General features: G+C 45.2%; 1 protein-coding gene across 5 annotated transcripts in view; it reads left to right on the top strand.

Moving 5' to 3' along the window:
- LOC144605287 (endosome/lysosome-associated apoptosis and autophagy regulator 1-like) overlaps nucleotides 1-23,536 on the top strand; it is a 95,824-nt gene that overhangs the window by 13,419 nt on the left and 58,869 nt on the right. For 2 of the 5 annotated variants that reach the window (XM_078420389.1, XM_078420390.1), the window contains exon 1: nucleotides 5,851-6,205. The exons of 1 other annotated variant lie outside the window; for it this stretch is intronic. In XM_078420389.1, the coding sequence (XP_078276515.1) occupies nucleotides 6,101-6,205 (105 nt within the window). In that variant the 5' untranslated portion in view covers nucleotides 5,851-6,100. Of the gene's footprint in view, nucleotides 1-5,850; nucleotides 6,206-23,536 lie in introns of those variants that run through there. 2 more of the 5 variants (XM_078420391.1, XM_078420392.1) reach the window with 1 other exon arrangement.

Genomic DNA, 23,536 nt, shown 5'->3' with positions numbered 1-23,536 from the left:
GACCTGATGGACCGAATGGCCTAATTCTGCTCCTATCACTTATGAACATATGAAGACGCCGTGCATCTCCGAGAAAGTGCTGTACAGATTCAGTGGGTCCATTCCTGTGCTGCAATTTTCTATGTGTAGGGTGGAACTGCAGATGGTGGTTTATACCGAAGATGGACACAAAATGCTCTGTGGAACTTAGCAGATCAAGCAGCATCTCTGGAGAAAAGGAATAGGTTTCGGGTTGGAAGTCTATAGAAGGGTTGCGATCTGAAACATCACCTATCCATGTTCTCCATGGATGCTGCATGACCCGCTGAGTTACTCCAGCATTATCTGTCTGTAATTTTCTATGTTCTTTCTGCATTCACCTTCAGATGACAAGTTAACATTTTCTCTCCTCACAGTTGAAATTCTGACTAGTAGGAACATTGAGTTCTCCAATTTCAAGCAATAACCCCTGCACTTCCTATCTTTGTCTTACCCCTCCCCCCACATACATTCCTCACACTATCTCCCACTCCCAGACACCTTGCCCCTTTCCCCTCCTTCCCACATCTCCCGTTACTGAGTCCCATTTTTCCCTTTATTCCCCCCCCCCCCCCTTTCACCCATATCCTTCTCTGGTTTTACATTTCATTCCTCCTCTTCTTATCTGACCCCTTTTGTCTCCTATTCACCGCTAGCCTTTGTCACTTACTCCACCTATCTGCCAATCACCTCCGTCGCTCCCCGTCACATGTATCCACCTACACTTGCTAGGATTTCTTCCACCCCCAAAGATAGACACAACGTGCTGGAGTAACAGCGAGTCAAGCAGCATCTCTGTGGAAAAAGCATGGGTGACGTTTTGGCTCAGGACCAGGTCTGAAGAAGGGTCCCGACTCGAAACGTCACCCATAATTTCCCCCCAGATATGCTGTTTGACTTGCTGTTATTCCAGCACTTTGTATCTATCGTTGGTATAAACCAACATCTGCAGTTGCAGACATACACAAAATACTGGAGTAACTCAGCAGGACAGGCAGCGTCGCTGATGAGAAGGGATGGGCAATGTTTCGGGTCGAGATCCTTCTTCAGACCGTCGGTCCTTCTTGGATCGAACCCGAGTCTCTGGTGCTGTAAGGCAGCAAATCTACTGCTGCGCCACTGTGCCTCCCCTCACTCTTCCACTGCGACCTTGGTCGAAGGGATATGAGATACGAGGAGAAAAGGACCATGCAACTGGAGGTGAGGTAAATAAATTGGGAGGATGTTGCCAGGGGCATAAAGACTGGTGTGGAGCGATGGTATTGTCTGGTCTCTTATTCAGTAAACTTTATTCAATTGCTGTTAAACCAGATTAACCACCGGGTTCCTGTTATTTAATTAATCATATTGGAATTCAATGGATTTTTATGCAGCTTCGTTATCTTTGACTTTTGAATATGCATATCAGTCACACGGGTTGGTCCAGCAATTATGTAGCAAGAAAAAGTTTGTGAAAACCCACTTTTGTGTTTACTTACCATTATTTAAATCACTACACTCTTTCTTCACATTTGCTAAGCACGTACAAATCTTTTTACATTCCCCAACCCGATGATTTGGACTCCATGCTGGATCCAAAACCTACAGTATATTTTAACATGAATTTTATGATGTGGGTGATTCAAATGTAACAACAGGATGCTCCATTGTCACAGATCCACTTACGCATCTACACATGCAACTTGCATAATGCAGTCACAAGATGGAGCTTCTTAATAGCAGGACTACACAGCCACAAAACAGCCCCTTAACCCATGAAGAACTATTTTTCTGCCAACTTTCTAATGCACTGAAACTAGATAGAAGTATTTTAAATTAATTTCTATAACTGAATTGATGGAACACGAGATAGTTATCTGATTAGACCCTGTGAAAAATGATATATTTTGGAATCCTTTCTTGTAAAATATGAATCAAAAATATAACTTGAAAGTACACAAACTGCTGGAGTAATTCAGCAAGTCAGGCAGCATCTCTAGAGAACATGGATAGGGGGGTAATATAACTTAGTCGGCATGGACAAGGTGGGCCGAAGGGCTTGTTTCTGTTCTTTACAGCTCGATGACTCCCTATAATTTAATCATCTGATTTTAAGGATCAGCCTTGTTGGCCTTTAGTTTGATGCCGCAATTGTCCAGCAATTTAATTGTCTCCCTATTATGAGAATTAAATGTGGTATCCTGGTCCCAGCAAGAACAAAATGCTTGCAGCTTCACTGTAATAACCATGGATTGATCTATTGATCCATGTCTCTTGTTAGCTCCAGGGATATCCACTGCAATGATCCTTTGTCTGGTCTCCTGCACACAACTGACAACAACTCACCAACATCAAGACATCAAAGCAAACACATATTCACTTATTTCCCTGATTAACCCTGTGCTCTGTACCCTGTTTGGTTGCTGTTTGTATGTGTTGATTCACAAGATGTGGGCTTCACGATCAAGACCAGCATATATTGGCTCCATCGCTAGCTGCACATTGAGGTGGTGAGAAGCAATGTCTTTGAGTCTCAGCAGTCCATGAACTGAAGGTAGAACAGTACAGTACACAAAGTGCTGGGGTAACTCAGTGGGTCAGACAGCAACTCTGGAGAACATGGATAGGTGTCATTTCAGTTTGGGACCCTAAACGTCAGAAGAATGTTCCCAATCTGAAATATCACCTATCTATATTCCCCAGTAATGCTGCCTGATCTACTGAGTTACTTCAGCACTGTGTCATTTTTTTGTAAACCAGGTTATGCAGTTCTTTGTTTCTATATTTCATTTCTATTGGACAAAGCAGTTTGCTCACCCATTAAAGACTACAATTCAAAGTCAAGCATCTTGCTATAGATGTCAAATTAAAAGTAGATGAGAACATACAAATCTAAATGTAGTTAATGTAATAAAAACATGTTGAAGGATTAATATCAGTAAAGAGGAAAAATGGCCTATGCTGTGTTTTAAAAAACAGCTGGTTCACAGATACACTTTAGGAAAGGAAATCAGAAGGAAATAGGGTGGCACAGTGGTGTAGCAGTAGAGTTGCTGCCTTACAGTGCCGGAGACCCAGGCTCGATCCTGACTACGGGTGTTGTCTGTATGGAGTTTGTACGTTCTCCTCGTGACCACGTGAGTTTTCTCTGAGTGCCCTGGTTTCCTCCCACACTCAAAAGGCGTTCAAGTTTAGGTTAATTGGATTTGGTAAAAATTGTAATTTGCCCATTGTCTCTAGGATAATGCTAGTGTGCGGGGATCGCTGGTTGGCGCGGACTCGTTTCCACGCTGTATCTCCAAATAATAAGCTAGTGACTATTGTTAGTAACCCTTCAGGTTCACCAGCCACAGGGCACAGTGACCTAGTCGTAAACGAATTGCAGAGACAAATAACTCAGCATACCAACTAACGCAGCAAGGGAATTTAAGAGTTATAAATGTGGCCCAGTCCATCACACAGGCCAGACATCCCACCATTGACTCCGTCTGCACTTCACGCTACCTTGGCATGCTACTGAAGATTGAAAGCATACACCACCAGACTCAGGAACGGCTACTTCCCCCCTTTGTTAGTAGACCTGAATAGTCTTTCTATAAGCTAGGGTTCTGAGCGATTCACCTCTACCCCATTGCAGACATTGGACTTTGTCAAACTGATGCACTCTGTATCTTCCCTTTTGCTCTACCTTTTGTACTTGAGTTTGAACTGATTGTATCAATGTGTGGTATATGTGATCCTAGGGGATTGAAGGCATTGTGGCCAAGTTTGCGGATGATACAAAAATATGTGGAGGGGCAGGTAGTGCAGAGAAAGCAGGGACACTGCAGAAGGACTTGGGCAGGTTGGGAGAGGGGGCAGAGAAGTGGCAGATGGAATATAGTGAAGCAAAGTGTGGAGTCATGCATTTTGCATTTTGGTAGTAGGAATAAAGGCGTAGACTATTTTCTAAAAGGGGAGAGAATCCGGAAATCGGAGGTGCAAAGGGACTTGGGAGTGCTGGTGCAGGATTCCCAAAAAGATAATCTGCAAGTTAAATCAGTAGTAAAGGAAGCAAACGCAGTACTAGCATTTATTTCAAGAAAGCTTGTATACAAAAGCAGGGATGTAATGCTGAGGCTCCATAAAGCGCTGGTCAGGCCGCATTTGGAATATTGTGAGCAATTTTGGGCACCATATCTCAGGAAAGATGTGCTGGCTCTGGAGAGGGTCCAGGGGAGGTTTTCACGAATTACCCCAGGAATGAGTAGGTTAACATATGATGAGCATTTGATGGCATTGGGCCTGTACTCGCTGAAGTTTAGAAGAATGAGGGGAACCTCATTGAAATGTACAGAATAGTGAAAAGCTTGGATAGAATGGATATGGAAAGGATGCTTCCACTAGTGGGAGAGTCTAGGACTAGAAGTCATAGCCTCAGAATTAAAGGACGTTCTTTTAGGATGGAGATGAGGAGGAATTTCTTTAGTCAGAGAGTGGTAAATCTGTGGAATTCTTTCCACAGAAGGCTGTGGAGGCTAAGTCAGTGGATATTTTTAAGGCAGAGATAGATTGATTATTGATTAGTCAGAGGTTATGGGGAGAAGGCAGGAGAATGGATTTAGGAGGGAGAGATAGATCAATCATAATTGAATGGCGGAATAGACTTGATGGGCCGAATGGTCTAATTCTGCTCTTATCACATGAATTTATGAACATGCAAAACAAAGCTTTTTCACTGTAAAAAGACAAAGTGCTGGAGTAACTCAGCGGGTCAGGCAGCATCTCTGGAGAATATTAACAGGCGATGTTTCGGGTCATGACCCTTCCTCAGATCCTTTTCACTGCACCTTGTACCTGCACAGGTGACAATAATAAACCTGAACCCAAGTAGGCACAGGAAGTGCAGATGCTGGAATCTTGTTGTCTGGCTTCAGCGCCTTGTGGGTTTTATTTTGCTCCAGGGTATTTAAGTTTTGAAATACAATGTTGGTGTGACGATTGAGATTGACGTGTCCCCTGCGTGATCAACTCTTCTCCATCAACTAGAATAATTGCAGTTCAAGATCAACTAGTGATGGGCAATAAACGATTGCCTTGTGATAAAGTCCAGTAAATAACTGGTGCACAAATCCTCCAGAGAATGAAATCCCTTCGCCGACGCCCGCCCCTCATTTCTACAACAGTGAATGTGTAGGAAGGAACTACAGATGCTGGTTTACACCGAAGATAGACACAAAATGCTGGAGCAACTCAGCGGCCAGACAGCATCCCTGGAGGAAAGGAACAGGTGACGTTTCGACTCGTCTCGACCCGAAACGTCACCTATTCCTTTTCTCCAGAGATGCTGCTTGGCCTGCTGAGTTGCTGCAGCACTTTGCGTCTGTCTACAGCAACGAAGCAGATTTTTAATTATCCCCATAATCAGCTGTCTAGGTTTCGCGGCGATATATGCTGGTCCGGCGACGAACAGATAAAATATTCCTCATGTGATGTATTTGACTCGGTTTGATTTCTCGGAGTAGAATTTGGTTTAAATCTCAGCTGACTACACCACAACGTTCTGTAACTATAGCACCAGCGGTTGTTTCGTTTGGAACTGGAATAGAATTTCAAAAGTGGCCAGTTTGGATTCACTGGTTAGAATGTGAATTATTTAAAGTACAGAATGTCGATTTCTTCAGCTTCAAAGCGTTCAATTGTTATTTCTCCCCGTGTGCACCTGTATCTCGGCAGGGAATAATTGAATGATGAAACGCAACAAATGTAACGCCGGGGGAAGGCGTTGCAAGCTTATTTATAAGATGACACACACATTTGTTGCACGCCTTGTGGATCAGGCCCCGGGAACTCGGCCGGTCTGATGGAGGATTCTTCTCCCTCGGTATAAGGTGGCGCACCTGTCACTTGCGGATCGGGTCGGGCGTTTCCGTGAACTGACGGAAAGAGGCGAGCCGACAACACCAGGGGCATTGTACTGGTTCTCTGTGTGTGTGTGTGTGTGTGTCAAACGCTGCAAGGAGCGGAGTGATAACGATAAGGAATACCACACACACACACACGGAGAGAGTCCACCTTTCACCACTCCATGTGACAACGCTGCCTCAGCATTTACCGACTCGCCATGTGTGGAGACACCTCGCCTTCTCACCTGCTCTTCCCGCTGCTGCTTTTCGCCACCGGCTTTCGCCTGACATTTGGACAAGACAACCTTCCCATTTGCAAAGAGGTAAAGTGCTTTCATACTGTACGCCGAACACTCCACGGCTTGGCAATGACTGTTGCATCTCTCCCCGCTTGGAATGAAACACTCTGGGGCTTGCATTGCGCGAAGTGCTGTCACAGGAATTAACCATTTCTTATTCTGCAAGTATGTATCAATATATTGATCAATATAGCGAGCTACAGCGTTGCACAGTTCGCGGGCAATGCAACAGTGATACACAGTGATTACAATTGTATCCTTTTCATGAAATGATACAGTGTTTGTTTCCTCTGGTGAAAACGCAGTCGTTTGGACACTTCACTGACTTTGGCCGACCGACTAAGTAAGCCGCGGATATACCGTTTGTCCATATGGCAGGTTGGATTATGATTTAACAGGTTTCATTCGACTCGCCAAAGACCTGTAATAATTACTGTTCTGATTTTGGCGCATGTGGCAACTTTTTACTTTTTTCCCTCTCCGCTTTTCTTGTTGGTAGAAGGCGGCATCTAACCAATATATGGTGCTCACAATCCCTCGCTGACGTTCACACTTCACCAAAGTTTTTTTCCTGCAAAACAAAGGACGCGTTCTTTGTATTTTTCACCTGCCCGTCCAGCAAGTGCGATTTGGAAGTTTTCTTCTCAAAGCGCAATCTATTACACATCTGCAAGAGTGCAGATGCTCTGTGTCACATTTCAGGGCTGAGAAAGGTCAATGTCATGACATTTGGGGGCAGCACATGTTGTAAACAGATGGTGTGCGGAGTATTTTACTGAAGGACTGGAGGCGTTTCGGCGCGAGAAACGGCCGGATTGTAGAGACGCAAAAAATATTGTTTTCACAAGTTATCGTTCATCTTTGATAAAGCACAGACCTGTAAAGCGATACAAAATGCACGATGACCAGCTGATGTTTGAACGACTGACCAATAACAACTGTTCCCGAGGCAATTATCACGTAGAATTTTAATTTCTGACTTAATCTTTGTGGATGCAAATTATTCATAAGAAATATTTAAATACACGTTGTTCACTGCCTAGTTGTTCGCATTATTCATTGTTTTATAACAAACCCGCTTATCTCTGGCCCTCACCACTCAAACTGCCTTGTGTAAACTCGAAGCCATCCAAAACGCCCTTGTCCTGCACACAATCCTGTTCATCCGCGTCTCCCGTGTTTGCTGACGTATAATTGGCCCATAGATAAGCCACAGTTCAGTTTTAAAACTCCCATCGGATAGTTGTGTCCTTGCAGGTCCCTGCCACCTCCTCTCATTCTTGCATCTTCAGAATCTTCATATCTAATCACCAGTGGGCACAGCGGTACATTTTGGGGTAGAGCTGCTGCCTCACAGCGCCAGAGACCCGGCTTCGACACTGACCTCGGGTGCTGTCTGTGTGGAGTTTGCACATTCTCACTATGTGGGTTTCCACTCACATCCCTAAGACATGCGGGTTTGTAGGATAATTGGCCTCTGTAAATTGAAGGGAGTGGATGAGAAAGGATAACAGAATGAGTGTGAATGGGTGATCGATGGTCAGCGTGGACCGAAAGACCTGTTTCCATGCTGTATCTGTAAATTAAACTCAGTTCACCACTCATAGCCATGCGTGAGCTGCCCATATCTTTAGTTCTGGAATTCCTACCCTGCACACTCTCCACAGTAACCACTTTTAACAAATCTTTAAAGATGATTTTCAAAGCCTGTCCCTTTGACCAAACTTTTGGACACTGGCTTTATATTCCCTTAATTTGCTTGACAATACTTTGTTTTTTATTGCTCATGTTGAGATATTTTGCATTAAAGATGTTTTACAGGCGGGCATTGATATTATTGAACATAAGGACACAGGACAGTACAGCACGGGAACCTGCCCTTCAGCCACAATGTCCGTGACAAACATGATGCCAAGATAAACTAATCTCTACCTGGATATAACCGATATCCCTCCACTCCCTGCATATCCATGTATCTATCTGACAGCCTCTTAACTAACGCTCTTGTATCTGCCTCCACCACCATCTCTGGCAGTACATTCCAGGCACTCACTCTGTTAAAAAAAAACTTGCACTTTTTAACTTTGCCTTTCCCACTTTAAAACTATGCCCTCTTTAAATGTCTTTGACATTTCCACCCCGGGAAAAAGATTCTGACTGTCTACCCTATCTAGAGGCCTCTCTCATTGGTATAAGTATTTCCTCTGCTTTTCTAAAAAAGCATATATACAACAGTGGAAATTCAAAATGTGTCTTTCATCCAGAAAAGAGTAACATGGCCAACAAATCATCACAGGTTTTCCACCAACTATAAGTGTACAGGTTTGACAGTTTGGCAGGTTTCTAGATTGCTTTGCATATTAAACAACAGCTGCCCTTTTTTATGCTTCAGTTGAGGCAGCAATTGTTACATTAATTTATCATCATTCTCAGGTAACCTTAGTTTCTGGGAAACCCATGCATGTTTAAAATGGGACGCTGGTGACAAAGGCGTGTAAATGTTTAACTCCCTGTTACAATGACATTCATTTGACACAAAAAACCCAACAGAATTGGATTTATTGACAGATTTTTACCCTTCTGATCCTTACTTTACATGGAATGGGAACACGGCCGATGGAAATGCATACAGTAATGTTAAGAAGCCCTCCGTTGAGTCCCCTGGAAATTTTCTGAATTAATTTATGAGCCAGGAGCTATGAGGCATAGCCCGTATTCATCGCCCATCCGTGACTTACCTGGAGAATATGGGTGGGGAGATTCACTCTCGATTAGCTGCAGCCCATCTGGAGCAGACCCCGAGATAGACTTGCTGGGGAGAAATGATCAGGATTTGGACTCTGTGTTCATAGAACAATATGTACAGGAACAGGCCCTTCGGCCCACAATATCCATGTCGAACATGATGCCGAGTTAAAACTAATCTCGTTAAATGGAGAAGATTTACAAGGATGTTGCCAGGACTTGAGGACCTGAGCTGTAGGGGGATGTTGTGCAGGCTTGATCTTTACTCCTTGGAGTGCAGGAGGATGAGAGGTGAATGTGCACAAACCTTTACCCGGAGTAGGGGAATCGAGAACCAGAAGACATCGGTTTAAAGTGAGAGGGGAAAGATTTAACAGGAGCCTGAGGAGGAACTGTTTTTACCCAAGGGATGATAGGTATATGGAATGAGCTGTCAGAGTAGGAAACTGAGGCAGGTACTATCACAACGTACTGGAAGGGTCCGCCTAGGCCACTGGAGAGTCAAGGTACCCCAAAGCTGGCCTTGGAAGTTGGTTATGGGACCCGATCCACCGACTCCGGCCAGGCTAGAGTTCCAGAGCCCGGGCTGCAGGGGGCAAATTCAAGTGCACGCTCATGCTTTTGTCCGGATTAAAGGAGGCGCCGGACCATCAATTGCTGGAAAATTGGTTGTGGACCTGCACTCTACTGGCAAATCATGTCATGTCATGGGCGGCACGGTAGCGCAGCGGTAGAGTTGCTGCTTTACAGCGAATGCAGCGCCGGAGACTCAGGTTCGATCCTGACTACGGGTGCTGTACTGTAAGGAGTTTGTACGTTCTCCCCGTGACCTGCGTGGGTTTTCTCCGAGATCTTCGGTTTCCTCCCACACTCCAAAGACGTACAGGTATGTAGGTTAATTGGCTGGGTAAATGTAAAAAATTGTCCCTAGTGGGTGTAGGATAGTGTTAATGTACGGGGATCGCTGGGCGGCACGGACTTGGTGGGCCGAAAAGGCTTGTTTCCGGCTGTATATATATGATATGATGATATGATATGTCCTTGTGGTCATCTTTACTGGTGCCTTTGTTACCTATCGAGACATCTGACTGTGTCACTGTTAGATATTGTTGGACCAAAGACAACAAAGGTAGTGGACAACATGTACAGATTACATGGCACAGTAGACATTAACAAGTTAATTAGAAACTAGTAGCCCATCTGTGCAGATACTAAAGGTACAGGTGCCCTGAGAACTCTCTAGAAATTGAATTTGCTTTGACGCTGAGCCCAGTTGTTGGGATCATCCAATCGCTCAGGCCTGGACGGCAGCAAATCTTCCACCTGTCCCAGGTGTTGACCAGTGAAGGCTGGACAGTGGGAGACCATTTGTTGTGATCACAGGCAGAGCAAGGCCACCAAACTACAGATAGAGAGAGATAGGCAGAGGGAAGAAAGCACCCTTGAGCAAATGGAAAAAAAGGGGATCTTTTAAAAAAAGACCGGAATATGCAAAATCCAGGCACCTCGCCCTTTACACGTGTTTGATTTATGTATTTTTGGAATATTGGGCTTGGTCATTTAATACCAAATCCTGATTTACATGCCTGTATCTTTGAAATAACGTGCTCACACCCGGCAATGTAGTCATGTTTATGATTAATTTGTGCAGTTTTAAATTACGCAAAACACAAGGTGCCTGTATTCTTTGAAGAATGTATCAACCTGAACATGCTGTACCCCCATCAAAGTTTTGGTTAAAAGCAGGCCAATAAATTGATGGCCAATACAGGTTACAATTCAGGTTACTGAGCCATGGCTTTGAAATTTGACTGCACTGGTGATGAAGCTAATGAATACAGGAGACTGAAGAAGTAGCTCACAGGTTAGATGGGTAGACATCACTGAATAATTACATAGCATTTTAATTTTAGTCTATGCTGAAACAATTTGACAAACGCCTTACGGTGTACGTGGCGGCGCCTAACGGCAGCGGCTGACTAGCAGTCTGTCCGTCTTTTTTTGTTGTGTGTCGGTGTTGGGATGGTTTATATATATATTTTTTTGGCTGTGTATGTGTGGGAGGGGGTGGTGGTGTGTGGGTGGGGGGGGACTTTTCTCTTCCTCACGGCGCGGGGTGCGGCTCGGCTCGGCTGCGGGGCCTAACATCGCCCGCTGCGGCTCGGCCGCTGGACTTTACATCCCGGTGCGGCTTGGCCGCTGGACTTTACATCCCGGTGCGGCTTGGCCGCTGGACTTAACAGTGCCCGGTGCAGCTCGGCTGCGGGGCTTAACAGTGCCCGGTGCAGCTCGGCTGCGGGGCTTAACAGTGCCCGGTGCAGCTCGGCTGCGGGGCTTAACATCGCCCGGTGCAGCTCGGCTGCGGGGCTTAACATCGCCCGGTGCAGCTCGGCTGCGGGGCTTTTCATCGCTGGTGCGGCTCGGCTGCGGACTTAACATCGCCCGGTGCGGCTCGACCACGGGACTTAGCTGCGCAAGGCTTGGTCGCGGGCCTTTCATCGCCCGGTTCGGCCGCGGGACGTTTCAGCGCCCGGTGCGGGGACTGTGCGGGTCGGTCGGGGACGAGCTGTCTGTCCGTGGGCGTGGGGAAGAGAGTGGAAGTTTTGTTGCCTCCATCACAGTGAGGGGGTGTTTGGAGTCACTGTGATGGACGTTTGTGTTGGGGTTATGTGTCTTGTGTTCTTTTTTTTTCTATGACTGCTATGTAGTTTCGTTCGGTACTTCGGTACCGAACGACAAATAAAGCTCTGTTATACCTGTTATATGTATCTGCTGTGTGGATTTCATTGTTCGTGCAGTTTTGTAACTACTTTTTTGTAACCGTGAAGTTGGTCAGTAAATACCTCGCGAGGAAATATACCAGCCAAGTCCTCAAAAAGCACGATCAGTTTCGCAAAGAGGCCGTAAATAGAGTTTTTTTTAAAAGAGGCTTTTCTCCAGCTTTCTCATTAAAGAGCAAGAAGTCCCTTCCTTTAATAGTTCAATCTTCTTTTGGAAATATCTAGATCAACATTGTCTGGATCTTGGCACAGTGGCACAGCAGGTAGAGCCGCTGGCTCACAGCGCCAGAGACACAGGTTCAATCCTGTCCTTGGGTGCTGTGTGTGTGAAGTTTGCACATTCTCCCTGTGACTGCGTGGGTTTCCTCCGGGTTCTCCGGTTTCCTCCCACCTCCCAAAGCTCATGTGACTTTTTCCACTCATAGTTATTAATGATTTCTTTTGGATTGTCCTTGATTATTAGAGAGGCACTGAACACAATAAAAAGCATACCACTTAATTCATCCTGCTTATCAGAAAATGAGGAATTGTGGGCACCTGCTTTGTGTTTATGTTTATTGTTGTCACGTGTACCGAGGTACAGTGAAAAGCTTTGTTGTGCATGCTAACCAATCGGATCAGATAATACTATACAAGTCAAGTCAAGTCAAATTTATTTGTCACATACACATACACGATGTGCAGTGAAATGAAAGTGGCAATGCCTGCGGGTTGTGCACATAAAAGAATTACAGTTACAGCATATAAATAAAGTTAATAAGTTACTATTAGTGTCGACAAAAATTTAGTCTCTAGGGTTATAAAAGTTGACAGTCCTGATGGCCTGTGGGAAGAAGCTCCGTCTCATCCTCTCCGTTTTCGCAGCGTGACAGCGGAGGCGTTTGCCTGAACGTAGCATCTGGAACAGTCCGTTACTGGGGTGGCAGGGGTCCCTCATGATCTTGCTTGCTCTGGATCTGCACCTCCTGATGTATAGGTCCTGCAGGGGGACGAGTGTAGTTCCCATGGTGCGTTCTGCCGAACGCACTACTCTCTGCAGGGCCATCCTGTCCTGGGCAGAGCTGTTCCCAAACCAGACTGTAATGTTACCTAACAGGATGCTCTCTACAGCCCCAGAGTAGAAGCAATGAAGGATCCTCAGAGACACTCTGAATTTCCTCAGCTGTCTAAGGTGGTAAAGGCGCTGCTTTGCCTTACCCACCAGTGCGGCAATGTGCGTTGCCCACGTCAGATCCTCTGTGATGCGGACTCCCAAGTATTTAAAACTGCTCACCCTATCCACAGTAGACCCATTTATCTCCAGTGGCGTGTACGTCCTTGGATGTTTAGCCCTTCTGAAGTCCACAATCAGCTCCTTTGTTTTAGTGACATTCAAGAGGAGGCTATTGTCCTGACACCAGAGTGCCAGATCAGCCACCTCCTCCCGGTAGGCCTTCTCATCGTTGTTGGAGATCCGGCCCACCACCACAGTGTCATCAGCAAACTTGATGATGGAGTTTGAGCTGAACCTGGCCCCACAGTCATGTGTGTACAGGGAGTACAGTAGGGGGCTAAGGACGCAGCCCTGGGGGGATCCTATGTTCAGGGTGAGGGAGCTAGATGTATGTTCCCCCATCCTGACCACTTGGGGCCTGGCAGTGAGAAAGTCCAGGACCCAGGCACACAGAGGGGTGCTAAGCCCCAGTTCCAGCAGCTTCTCAACCAGTCTGCTGAGGACTATTGTGTTGAATGCTGAACTAAAGTCAATGAACAGCATCCTCACATAGCCCCCCTGGCTATCCAGATGAGAGAGAGCGGTGTGTAGAACCTGGGAGACCGCATCATCCGTGGACCTGTTCGGACGGTATGCGAACTGTAGTGGGTCCATGTTGCGAGGAAGGAGGGCGCAGATATGCTTCTTGACTAGCCTCTCAAAGCATTTCATGACAACCGAGGTGAGGGCCACCGGTCGGTAGTCATTTAAACACGCTGGAGAGGCATTCTTTGGCACCGTTACAATGATGGATCTTTTGAAGCATGCAGGGACCACGGACTTTGCCAAGGAGAGGTTGAATATTGTGGTGAGCACTGGAGCAAGCTGAGTAGCACAAGACTTTAGTACTCGCCCAGATATACCATCTGGGCCTCCAGCTTTCCTCGTGTTCACACGCGTCAGAGCCCACCTCACCTCATGCTCGGACACCGAGAATGTGTGCACATCCCCGGCGGTGGATCCCCCTCCAGCCTCGCTAGCCAGCGTCTCTTCGGTGCTGTTTTTAGACGGCGAGCTGGTGGTGTTACCCGTCTCAAACCGTGCATAAAAAGAGATACAATCAAGTCAAACTCAAGTGCAATAGGTAGAGCAAAGGGGAAGATACAGAGTTCAGAACATAGTGTTGTCGCACATCAGCTCCAGAGACAAATTCCGCAATGGTGTAGAGGTGATTGGGATAGAACCCAAGCTTATGGAAGGAGAGTTCAGAAGCCTGATCACAGAGGGGAAGAAGCTGTTCCACAGTTCTCCAGTATCTATTACAAGCTGGTTCCCACATTTTGACAATATGTACTCACAAGAAGCAGCATGTCAAATGTCTGAATCAATTTTCAGAGTTTTTTTTTGACATGGGTGGTTATGTGGCTGAGAATCATTCATATGCCAATGTTTCACACAGGTTGTTAGATCAAGAAAAGTAGTTTGCAGACAAGTTGTGACTTGCTGATGACTTTATTGGTTCTATTTCGTGGTTCATCTGAAGTTTGTGTCACCTGGTATAGCACGCCAGCTGAATAAGCACAGAATGTTTTCATTGGTAGCATTTCAAGCAGAATATTCATGGAAAAAACTAGAGCAAAAATGGAATAAGAATTGGTCTTTTTCTATTGTTATATATTCTACCATAGCTGGGCCTTTGGGTGTGTCCCACTTGAGAAAAGGATATGAAGCCTTCCCCAAGATATTTCCAGCTTTCCTTCCTTTGATAATTTTTATTTTATTTGTTTAGAGGGTGTCAATAGATAACCAAATATTAATTGCTCATGATTAATGGTCCTTGAAAGGTTGTGGTGAGTTACCTTGTTGAACGGCTGCAGTCTTTGTGGTGAAGGTATATGGTCACAGCTATTCATTCCTGGATCCACATACACCAGATGTACTTCCAGAAAAGGAGAGACTGTGGCTTTGATGGATGCAGCAGCTGGCAATGTTCTCCTGGCCAAGCCACACCTGTTAAATGTGGAGATCAAGGTTTCAGGTTTAGGGAATGCTCTCAAAAGCTGTGACAAAGAGATGTCTGGAGGCCCACAGAAGCATAGGACTTGCCTGGAACAGGCACTGCTCATAAGAACTGGAGCGTGGACTTTGAAGCACCAAAGCATGGCACCTCTGGCATGTGGGCTCAGTAGGCTATTTCTGTACACTTGCTAATTGAGGATCGGGGATGTGCCATTTCTACACCTAGACTGTTTATAAGAAAACTAATTTAGTTGACTTTAGTTTATTGTCACGTGAACAGAGAACATGGCGAAACACTTTTGTTGCGTGCTAACCAGTCAACAGAAAGGCGATACATGATTCCAATCGAGCCATTCACAGTGTACAGATACATAAGGGAATAACGTTTAGTGCAGGATAAAGTAAGTAAAGTTATATCAGAGTTAGTCTGAGGGTCATCAATGAGGTAGATAGTAGTTCAGGACTGTTCTCTAGTTGTGGTAGAACGGTTCAGTTGCCCGATAACAGATGGGAAGAAACTGTCCCTGAATCTGGAGGTGTGCGTTTTCACACTTCCACTGTGTGTTAGCACATGTGAAAATAAAAGCACCATTGAACCACTATTGAGCAAATGAAGTTATTCTAGCATATTTTAAGATGGTGCAGAATGGAGCTCTGCTGAGTTGTTTGTGGAGGGAGTGACGGACAGTTGACGATTTGCAAGTCGAGTGGAGAGCTTTGTGTTGGGTAGTGTCCCGCCAGGAGATGAGAACACATTGCTTCTGGCTTGACCCCAATGGCAATAGTATTTTTGTGTAGCAAACAACTGCAGATGCTGGTTTACACCGAAGATAGACGCAAAATGCTGGAGTAACTTCAGCTGTCCCCCCGAGTTACTCCAGCATTTTTTGTCTAACTTTCGGCAGCAGTATTTATTTGACTGCCCAGTTAAGGTTCTGGTGTACACTGGAATGTTGATGATAATCCCATTGGATGGCAAGGATAGGGAGTAGACTCTTTGGAGGTGGTTATGAGTTGGCACCTAAAGTGGTTGCTGTGCATCAAGCTTTATGCCTGAGTGGTGTCTACAGACATGGATGCCTTCTCTTTCAGAGGAGCTGTCAATGGAATTGAAACATTATGTAATCACCAGCAAACATCTGAAGAAGGGTCTCGACCCGAAACGTCACCCATTCCTTCTCTCTAGAAATGCTGCCTGTCCCGCTGAGTTACTCCAGCCTTTTGTGTCTATCTTTGGTTTAAACCAGCATCTGCAGTTCCTTCTTACCCAGCAAACATCCCAACTTTGATCTTCTGCAGGGATGGTGATTGCCTAATATTTCATAATGTTTGTAAAAACCCTTGTCAAAATCAAATTAACAACAGTGTCCAACGTTAAAAAGGCACAATCAATAAACTAATTTATAAATATAAGAAATTGTAGCCCATCGAGTTAAATAACAATAATGTCCTTGACTTCGCGGTTGAACTTTTTTTTGATTGAAAGATGCAGCATGGAAACAGGTCCTTCAGGCAACCAAGCCATTGATCACTCATTCCCACCACTTCTTTGTTATCCAATTTTCTCATTCATTCCCTCCACACCAGGGGTAATTTACAGAGTACAATGTACAAATCTGCACATCTTTGGGATGTGGGAAGAAATACACGCAATTATAGTGTGTATGTGCAAACTTCACACAGACAGCTCCCGAGGTCAGGATCGAACCTGTGTCACTGGCGCTGTGAGGCAGCAGCTCTACCTGCTGCACTGACGGTAAAGCAAAAAAACTATTATTTTTTTATCCATTCGTACAAACACATGCTCTGATGAGTGCTCTCTATATTACACGACATATTATGCTGCCATATATTATGCTGCCATACATATTATGCTGCTGCCAATCTCCTGTCCCCCCCCATCCGGACCAAACTCAGATCCTGGGGGGACAGGGCCTTTCTCCATCGCTGCTCCCACCCTATGGAACTCACTACCCCAAACCGTCAGAGACTCCTCCTCACTCACCACATTCAAAACATCACTGAAGTCTCACCTGTTCAGCACTGCCTTCAACCACTGAAGGTCACCTCACCTTCTGTCTCCTTTTTCTGCTCGTTTACTTATTTATCTATTTATTCACTTCTCTATGTTCTAGAAATCCCTGTAAAGCGTCTTTGAGTGTTTGAAAAGCGCTATATAAATGTAATGCATTATTATTATTATTATTATTATTATTATTATTATTATCACAGCACCACAGATGTATATTCGATCCTGACCTCTCGTGCTGTCAGTGTGGACTTTGCACATTCTCTCTGTGACCGCATAGATTCCGTCCAGGTGCTCTGGTTTCCTTCCACCTCCTAAAGACGTGCGGCTCTGTCGGTCAATTGGCTTCTGTAAATTTCCCCTCCTGTGTAGAAAGTGATTGAGAAAGTGTGATAACATAGAAGTAGTGTGAACAAATGATCGATGGTTAGCATGGACTTGGTGGGCCGAAGGGCCTGCTTCCCTGTTGTATCTCCAAATCAAACTTGGCATGTCCTTGGCTTACCTGCTTGGATCAATGCTGATTGCACTTGGATGATTTTTCCTGCACTCTGGACAAAGCACTCAATAATCTTTCAAACTCTGCAACCTTTAAACCCTGTTATCTACAGCTGCAGTTCAGGATAATTGATCTCTATTAGGCTGATTAACTAATTAAGGTAGTATTAGAATGTTATCCGCGGTGAGGTTAAATAGTTAAATAACAGCTTCCATGTTGAAAGGGAGGGGCTATAATCCACACAGACATTATAATACATTGGAAGATCTGCACGTTTCGACAAGGTAGCTGCAAGGATGTTGCAAGCATTTGTTTTGTTTTTGAACCTGAATCATGTTTCCTATGGGAAAAGGCAAGCAATGGCAGTGTTTAAAACAATCTCACACTTAATTCACATCTCTCTTGTAGCTCGATTGGTTGCATTTGGATTTCTTTCATCATTATGTTCCTCAATTAAATTTTGAATGATCACATCGGAATGATTGTTACAAGAGAGAAAACTATTCGGAACATTTTTTGTCTAGAGTGTAGTTTATATATGGTTACTGGATCTAAAGAAATCTTTTAATGTACACGAAGAAAAATGGCGTTTGATTGAAATTCAATTTGTCTCCCACTGTGACCACAGAGGGGGCTGAGTTTATGTTGGATGACCCTCCTATATTAGAGGAAGGGTCCTGTTCTGAAACGTCACCTGTCCATACCCTCCACAGATGCAGCCTGACCCACTGAGTTCTCCAGCACTTTGTGCCTGACTGGCATGAAAGGGAAAGTCCATTCTTGAGATTTGCCTCCTTCTAAGCATGTGATGGACCCACCGTTTTTTTAAAATTATAAAAAAAAACTTTATTCAAGAAATAAATATATACAAAACATGTTCCTCCCAAAACTCCATCCGACATTCTTGGAGACTATACATACATTCAATACCCCAATTACATAAAATTTCCCCCCACGCTTGCTACTCATGTGGCCCTCTGGCGTGGAATCCCTTCCCTTATTTTGAGGGGCGTCTCCACCACACCCTGCCCCCCATGTCCAGCAGCAGAAGGACCCTAGACTGTGGTCCTCCCTCACAGAGCCTTGGCGTTGGCTGCACCGAGCTTCAGTGTGTCCCTCAGCACGTACTCCTGCAGTCTGCAGCAGGCCAGTCGGCAACATTCCCCGACGGACAGCTCACTCCGCTGGGAGGTCAACAAAGCTCTGGCAGACCAAAGAGCGTCTTTCACCAAGTTGATGACCTTCCAGCAGCACTCGATGTCAGTCTCTGACTAAAGAGGTCCATGAACAGCACTAGTTTGAGTTCAGGAATTGTATCCGTTGAGGTGTCGTGGTCACATTCCTCTCTCATTTGGGTCAGACTGCGGTGGGTTGAAACCATGAAATAATGTTGAAGAGGCTTAGCCTGCACCATTGAGTGGAACGGTAAGAGCAAACATATAAAGCGACACACCTTGAGGAGATTTCACAATAGGTCAAGGCAGCCAATGGGTTAAAGTGAACATGTAGAAACAAAGAACTACAGGTGCTGGTTTATATCAAAGATAGGCACAAAGTGCTGGAGTAACAGCAGGTCAGGCAGCATCTCTGGAGAACATGGATGGGTGACGTTTCGAGTCGGGGCCCTTCTTCAGACTAAGGCAGATCAGCCCAAGGTCTAAGCTAATCCTCAAGTCAGTGGCCTCACTGAATCCTGGTGATGTGCACCCTTTACTCCCCTTACCTAACCCTCACCCCTTACCTAACCCTCACCCCCAACCCCAACCCCCAACCCCCACCCCCAACCCCAACCCCAACCCCCAACCCCCACCCCCTTCCAACTATATTCCTTCCTCTTGCTTCACAATTCATACCCTTTTTATCCTTGTTTCATGCTTCTTATCTTTTTATCGCTGGCCTTTGTCCAACTGCTGCTCTCATAACCTGCATCCACCTATCACTTGCCAGGCTTTGTCCTGCCCCACCTCTTTCCCAACTTCCCCCACCCCCTCCCCGAACACAATCAGTCTGGAGAAGAGTCCTGACCCGAAATGTTGCTTATCCATGTTCCCCAGAAATGCAGTCTGACCCACTGAGTTACTCCAGCACTGTGTGTCATTTTTTTTGTAATAGAGTTTGTTCTGAAAGTAAATCCTAGCCTCCACATGAACTTTTCCCATCTACAAAACAGCATTATAATGAATCCCCCAAATGTTAGCTTTGTATTTATTTGGAAATATCTACCTGATGATCTTGCTTTTCAGCACCGTGGCGCAGCGGTAGAGCTGCTGCCTTACTGTGCCAGAGACCCAGGTTCAATCCTAACTACAGGTGCTGTCTGTATGGTGTTTGCACGTTCTCCCTGTGACTGCACCGGTTTTCTCTGGGTGGTCCAGATTTCTCCCACATCCCAATGACATCAGGGTTTGTAGGTTAATTGGCTTCTGTAACTTGTCCCCAGTGTGTAGGATCGAACTAGTCGATGGGTGATTGCTGTTCAGCATGGTGGGACGAATGGCCTGTTTCCACGCTGTATATCGACAACTAAACTAAACTAAACTAAGCTAAGCCACTGGGTTTGGGTTGTGCCTGCTTACTGTAGCTCTCGAGCTGAGACTTCAGCAGAAGCCCTGTCATGGTTCAGCTGTCTGGCCCCCTCTGTGATATCTTTGCAAAGTGCACAGAGAATGACCGTAACTGATGAGATGATGCCTGTAGATAAACCGCGGGGAACAGGAGAGTTCATGTTCAGAGCAATCATTGTTGCATGGGTACCATTTGTCACCACAGCAACTCCCCTGGACTCTGGCCACTGTTGAAAGTGCCCTTGGTGATCTGTGTGGCGCACTGTCAGAATGCATCAGCTGAGTTGGCGAGCATTGGCGGCCTCTTCTAGATCAGTGCCTGGCAGATTAGCTGCACTGGTAAAGGTCTTCTGTCACTCCCCAGAGAGCAGTCTGTGGCACGGACAGTGTGGGCACTGGCCACTTGCAGGGGCACAGCAGCAACAGTAAACGCTTTGGATGTTAGTCATTGCCGACAAGGCTGCTACAAAGGTAGAACCTCACCAAAGCTTTAATGCTGAAAGACAAGACAATGGTGAGGCCACACTTGTAGTATTATGTTCAGTCACTCTGCTGTAGGAAAGGTGCTATTAAGCTAGAAAGAGCGCAGAGAATATTTACAAGGATGTTGCCAGGACTTGAGGGCCCGAACTAATGGGAGAGGTTGGGCAGGCTAGGACTTAATAGGACTATCAGACTTTCTTGCCCCCTTACTCTCAACTTGAAGGGTTCCAATCCGGTGTCATCTATCCATGTTCTCCAGGGATGTTGCCTGACCTGCTGAGTTACTCCCGAACTTTGTGTCCTTTTGTGTATTAACCAGCAACTTCAGTTCCCTGTTTCTACAGAACATCTACTGAACTTTCCAGAAACAAAAAAAAGCCTGATTTTTAGCAGTAAAGGTGTTCTCTCCTGCTCACGATTAATTAACCTTTGTTGAAGTTTATTGTTGAAGTGCTCAAGATGATCCCATGGATAAACAATATTATTTTTGTCCCCTTATTCTCAAGGAGTATCTTGTTTTTTTTGGTTCCAGTGTCTTCTCGGGACAGATATGAACCAGCTTTGGGCTGGTTTTACAAATTCACACCATCCCCACAATTTTCCTGTCATTAATATTAATGGGGATGTCATGGCTGCATTTCAGATCTTCCTCAGGCCGGTTCAGATCTGCACCAACTAATGTTATTCTCATTTTTGTGTGATTAACCCTTTCACCCTCACGCTATGCCCTCCAGTCCTTTTTCCACTCTGCAGCTAATACCCTTGTAGCTAACACCCTTTAATCCAGGCAACATTCTGGTCAACCTCTTCCACACCCTTTCCAAAGCCTCTGCTTCCTTCCTGTAATGGAGCGACCAGAACTGTGCAAGAATTCATGGGTGTGCAATTGTCTTACACACCGCGATTGGAATAACAAAATGTTTGTATGCTGCACCTTTACAGATACATTAAATGCACCAATACAACAAATAAATATACAAGAAATGATCAGTTATTCTTAATAAACCAGACCATTGTGCTGCAAGCAAAGGTGCGTAGAGCAGCCTCAGTAGGGCAAGGTCCACAGTATTTGGTGCTGACTGTTGTGGTCAATGATGCGCAGTGTTCACAGTGTTGCTGGTTGCTGGGAAGCTGTTCTTGAACCTGGAGCTCACGATTCTCAGGCTGACAACCTTCTTCCCGATGGTAGCAGCGAGGTAAGTTGGAAGGAACTGCAAATGTTGGTTTACACCGAAGTTAAACACAAAATGCTGGAGTAACTTTGTGGATCAGGCAGCATCTCTGGAGAAAAAGAATAGGTGACGTTTCGGGTCGAACTCCTTCAGTGAGATGTTTTCTTATATATTAGAAGTAGGTATTAAATTTGCATTCTGATATATCCGTGAACAAACTCGTTCAACCATAGAATATTACAAGTTTATGCACTTAAACCTGGTGCATTTCATATTTATACAAGATTAGATGAATTAGGAAGAATATAAAATAACAATAGCTTGCAGGAAACCAGCAGTTTAGTGCACATTTAAAATGTCCTGGCATACCTCAGTTGAGGCATTTCTTCAAGCATTAGACAATAGGTGCAGGAGGAGGCCATTCGGCCCTTCGAGCCAGCACCACCATTCAATGTGATCATGGCTGATCATTCTCAATCAGTACCCCGTTCCTGCCTTCTCCACATACCCCCTGACTCAGCTATCCTTAAGAGCTCTATCTAGCTCTCTCTTGAAAGCATTCAGAGAACTGGCCTCCACTGCTTTCTGAGGCAGAGAATTCCATAGATTTACAACTCTCTGCTCATCTCTGTTCTAAATGGCCTACCCCTTATTCTTAAACTGTGGCCCCTGGTTCTGGTCTCCCCCAACATTGGGAACATGTTTCCTGCCTCTAACGAGTCCAACCCCTTAATAATCTTATATGTTTCGATAAGATCCCCTCTCATCCTTCTAAATTCCATTGTACACAAGCCTAGTCGCTCCAGTCTTTCAACATACGACAGTCCCGCCATTTCGGGAATTAACCTAGTAAACCTACGCTGCACGCTCTCAATAGCAAGAATATCCTTCCTCAAATTTGGAGACCAAAACTGCACACAGTACTCCAGGTGCGGTCTCACCAGGGCCCTGTACAACTGTAGAAGGACCTCTTTGTTCTTATACTCAATTCCTCTTGTTATGAAGGTCAACATTCCATTGGTTTTCTTCACTGCCTGCTGTACCTGCTTGCTTCCTTTCAGTGACTGATGCACTAGGACACCCAGATGTCGTTGTACGACCCCTTTTCCTAACTTGACACCATTCAGATAATAATCTGCCTTCCTATTCTTACCACCAAAGTGGATAACCTCACACTTATCCACATTAAACTGCATCTGCCAATCATCCGCCCACTCACACAGCCTGTCCAAGTCAACTTGCAACCTCATGGCATCTTCCTCACAGTTCACACTGCCACCCAGCTTTGTGTCATCTGCAAATTTGCTGATGTTACTTTTAATCCCTTCATTCAAGTCATTAATGTATATTGTAAATAGCTGCGGTCCCAGCACCGAGCCTTGCGGTACCCCACAAGTCACTACCTGCCATTCTGAAAGGGACCCATTTATCCCCACTCTTTACTTTCTGTCTGCCAACCAATTTTCTATCCATGTCAGTACGCTACCCCCAATACCATGTGCTCTAATTTTGCCCACTAATCTCCTATGTGGGACCTTGTTGAAGGCTTTCTGAAAGTCAAGGTACACTACATCCACCGGCTCTCCCCTCTCCATTTTCCTAGTTACATCCTCAAAAAATTCCAGAAGATTAGTTCAGCATGATTTCCCCTTCGTAAATCCATGCTGACTCGGAACAATCCTGTTACTGCTATCCAAATGCTCCGCAATTTCGTCTTTTATAATTGACTCCAGCATCTTCCCCACCTCTGATGTCAGACTAACTGGTCTATAATTTCCCGTTTTCTCTCTCCCTCCTTTCTTAAAAAGTGGGATAACATTAGCTACCCTCCAGTCCACAGGAACTGATCCTGAATCTATAGAACATTGGAAA

This window comes from Rhinoraja longicauda, chromosome 24 (genome assembly GCF_053455715.1).
Source record: "Rhinoraja longicauda isolate Sanriku21f chromosome 24, sRhiLon1.1, whole genome shotgun sequence".
Lineage (NCBI taxonomy): Eukaryota > Metazoa > Chordata > Chondrichthyes > Rajiformes > Arhynchobatidae > Rhinoraja > Rhinoraja longicauda.
This window is presented reverse-complemented; position numbering and strand designations above follow the sequence as displayed.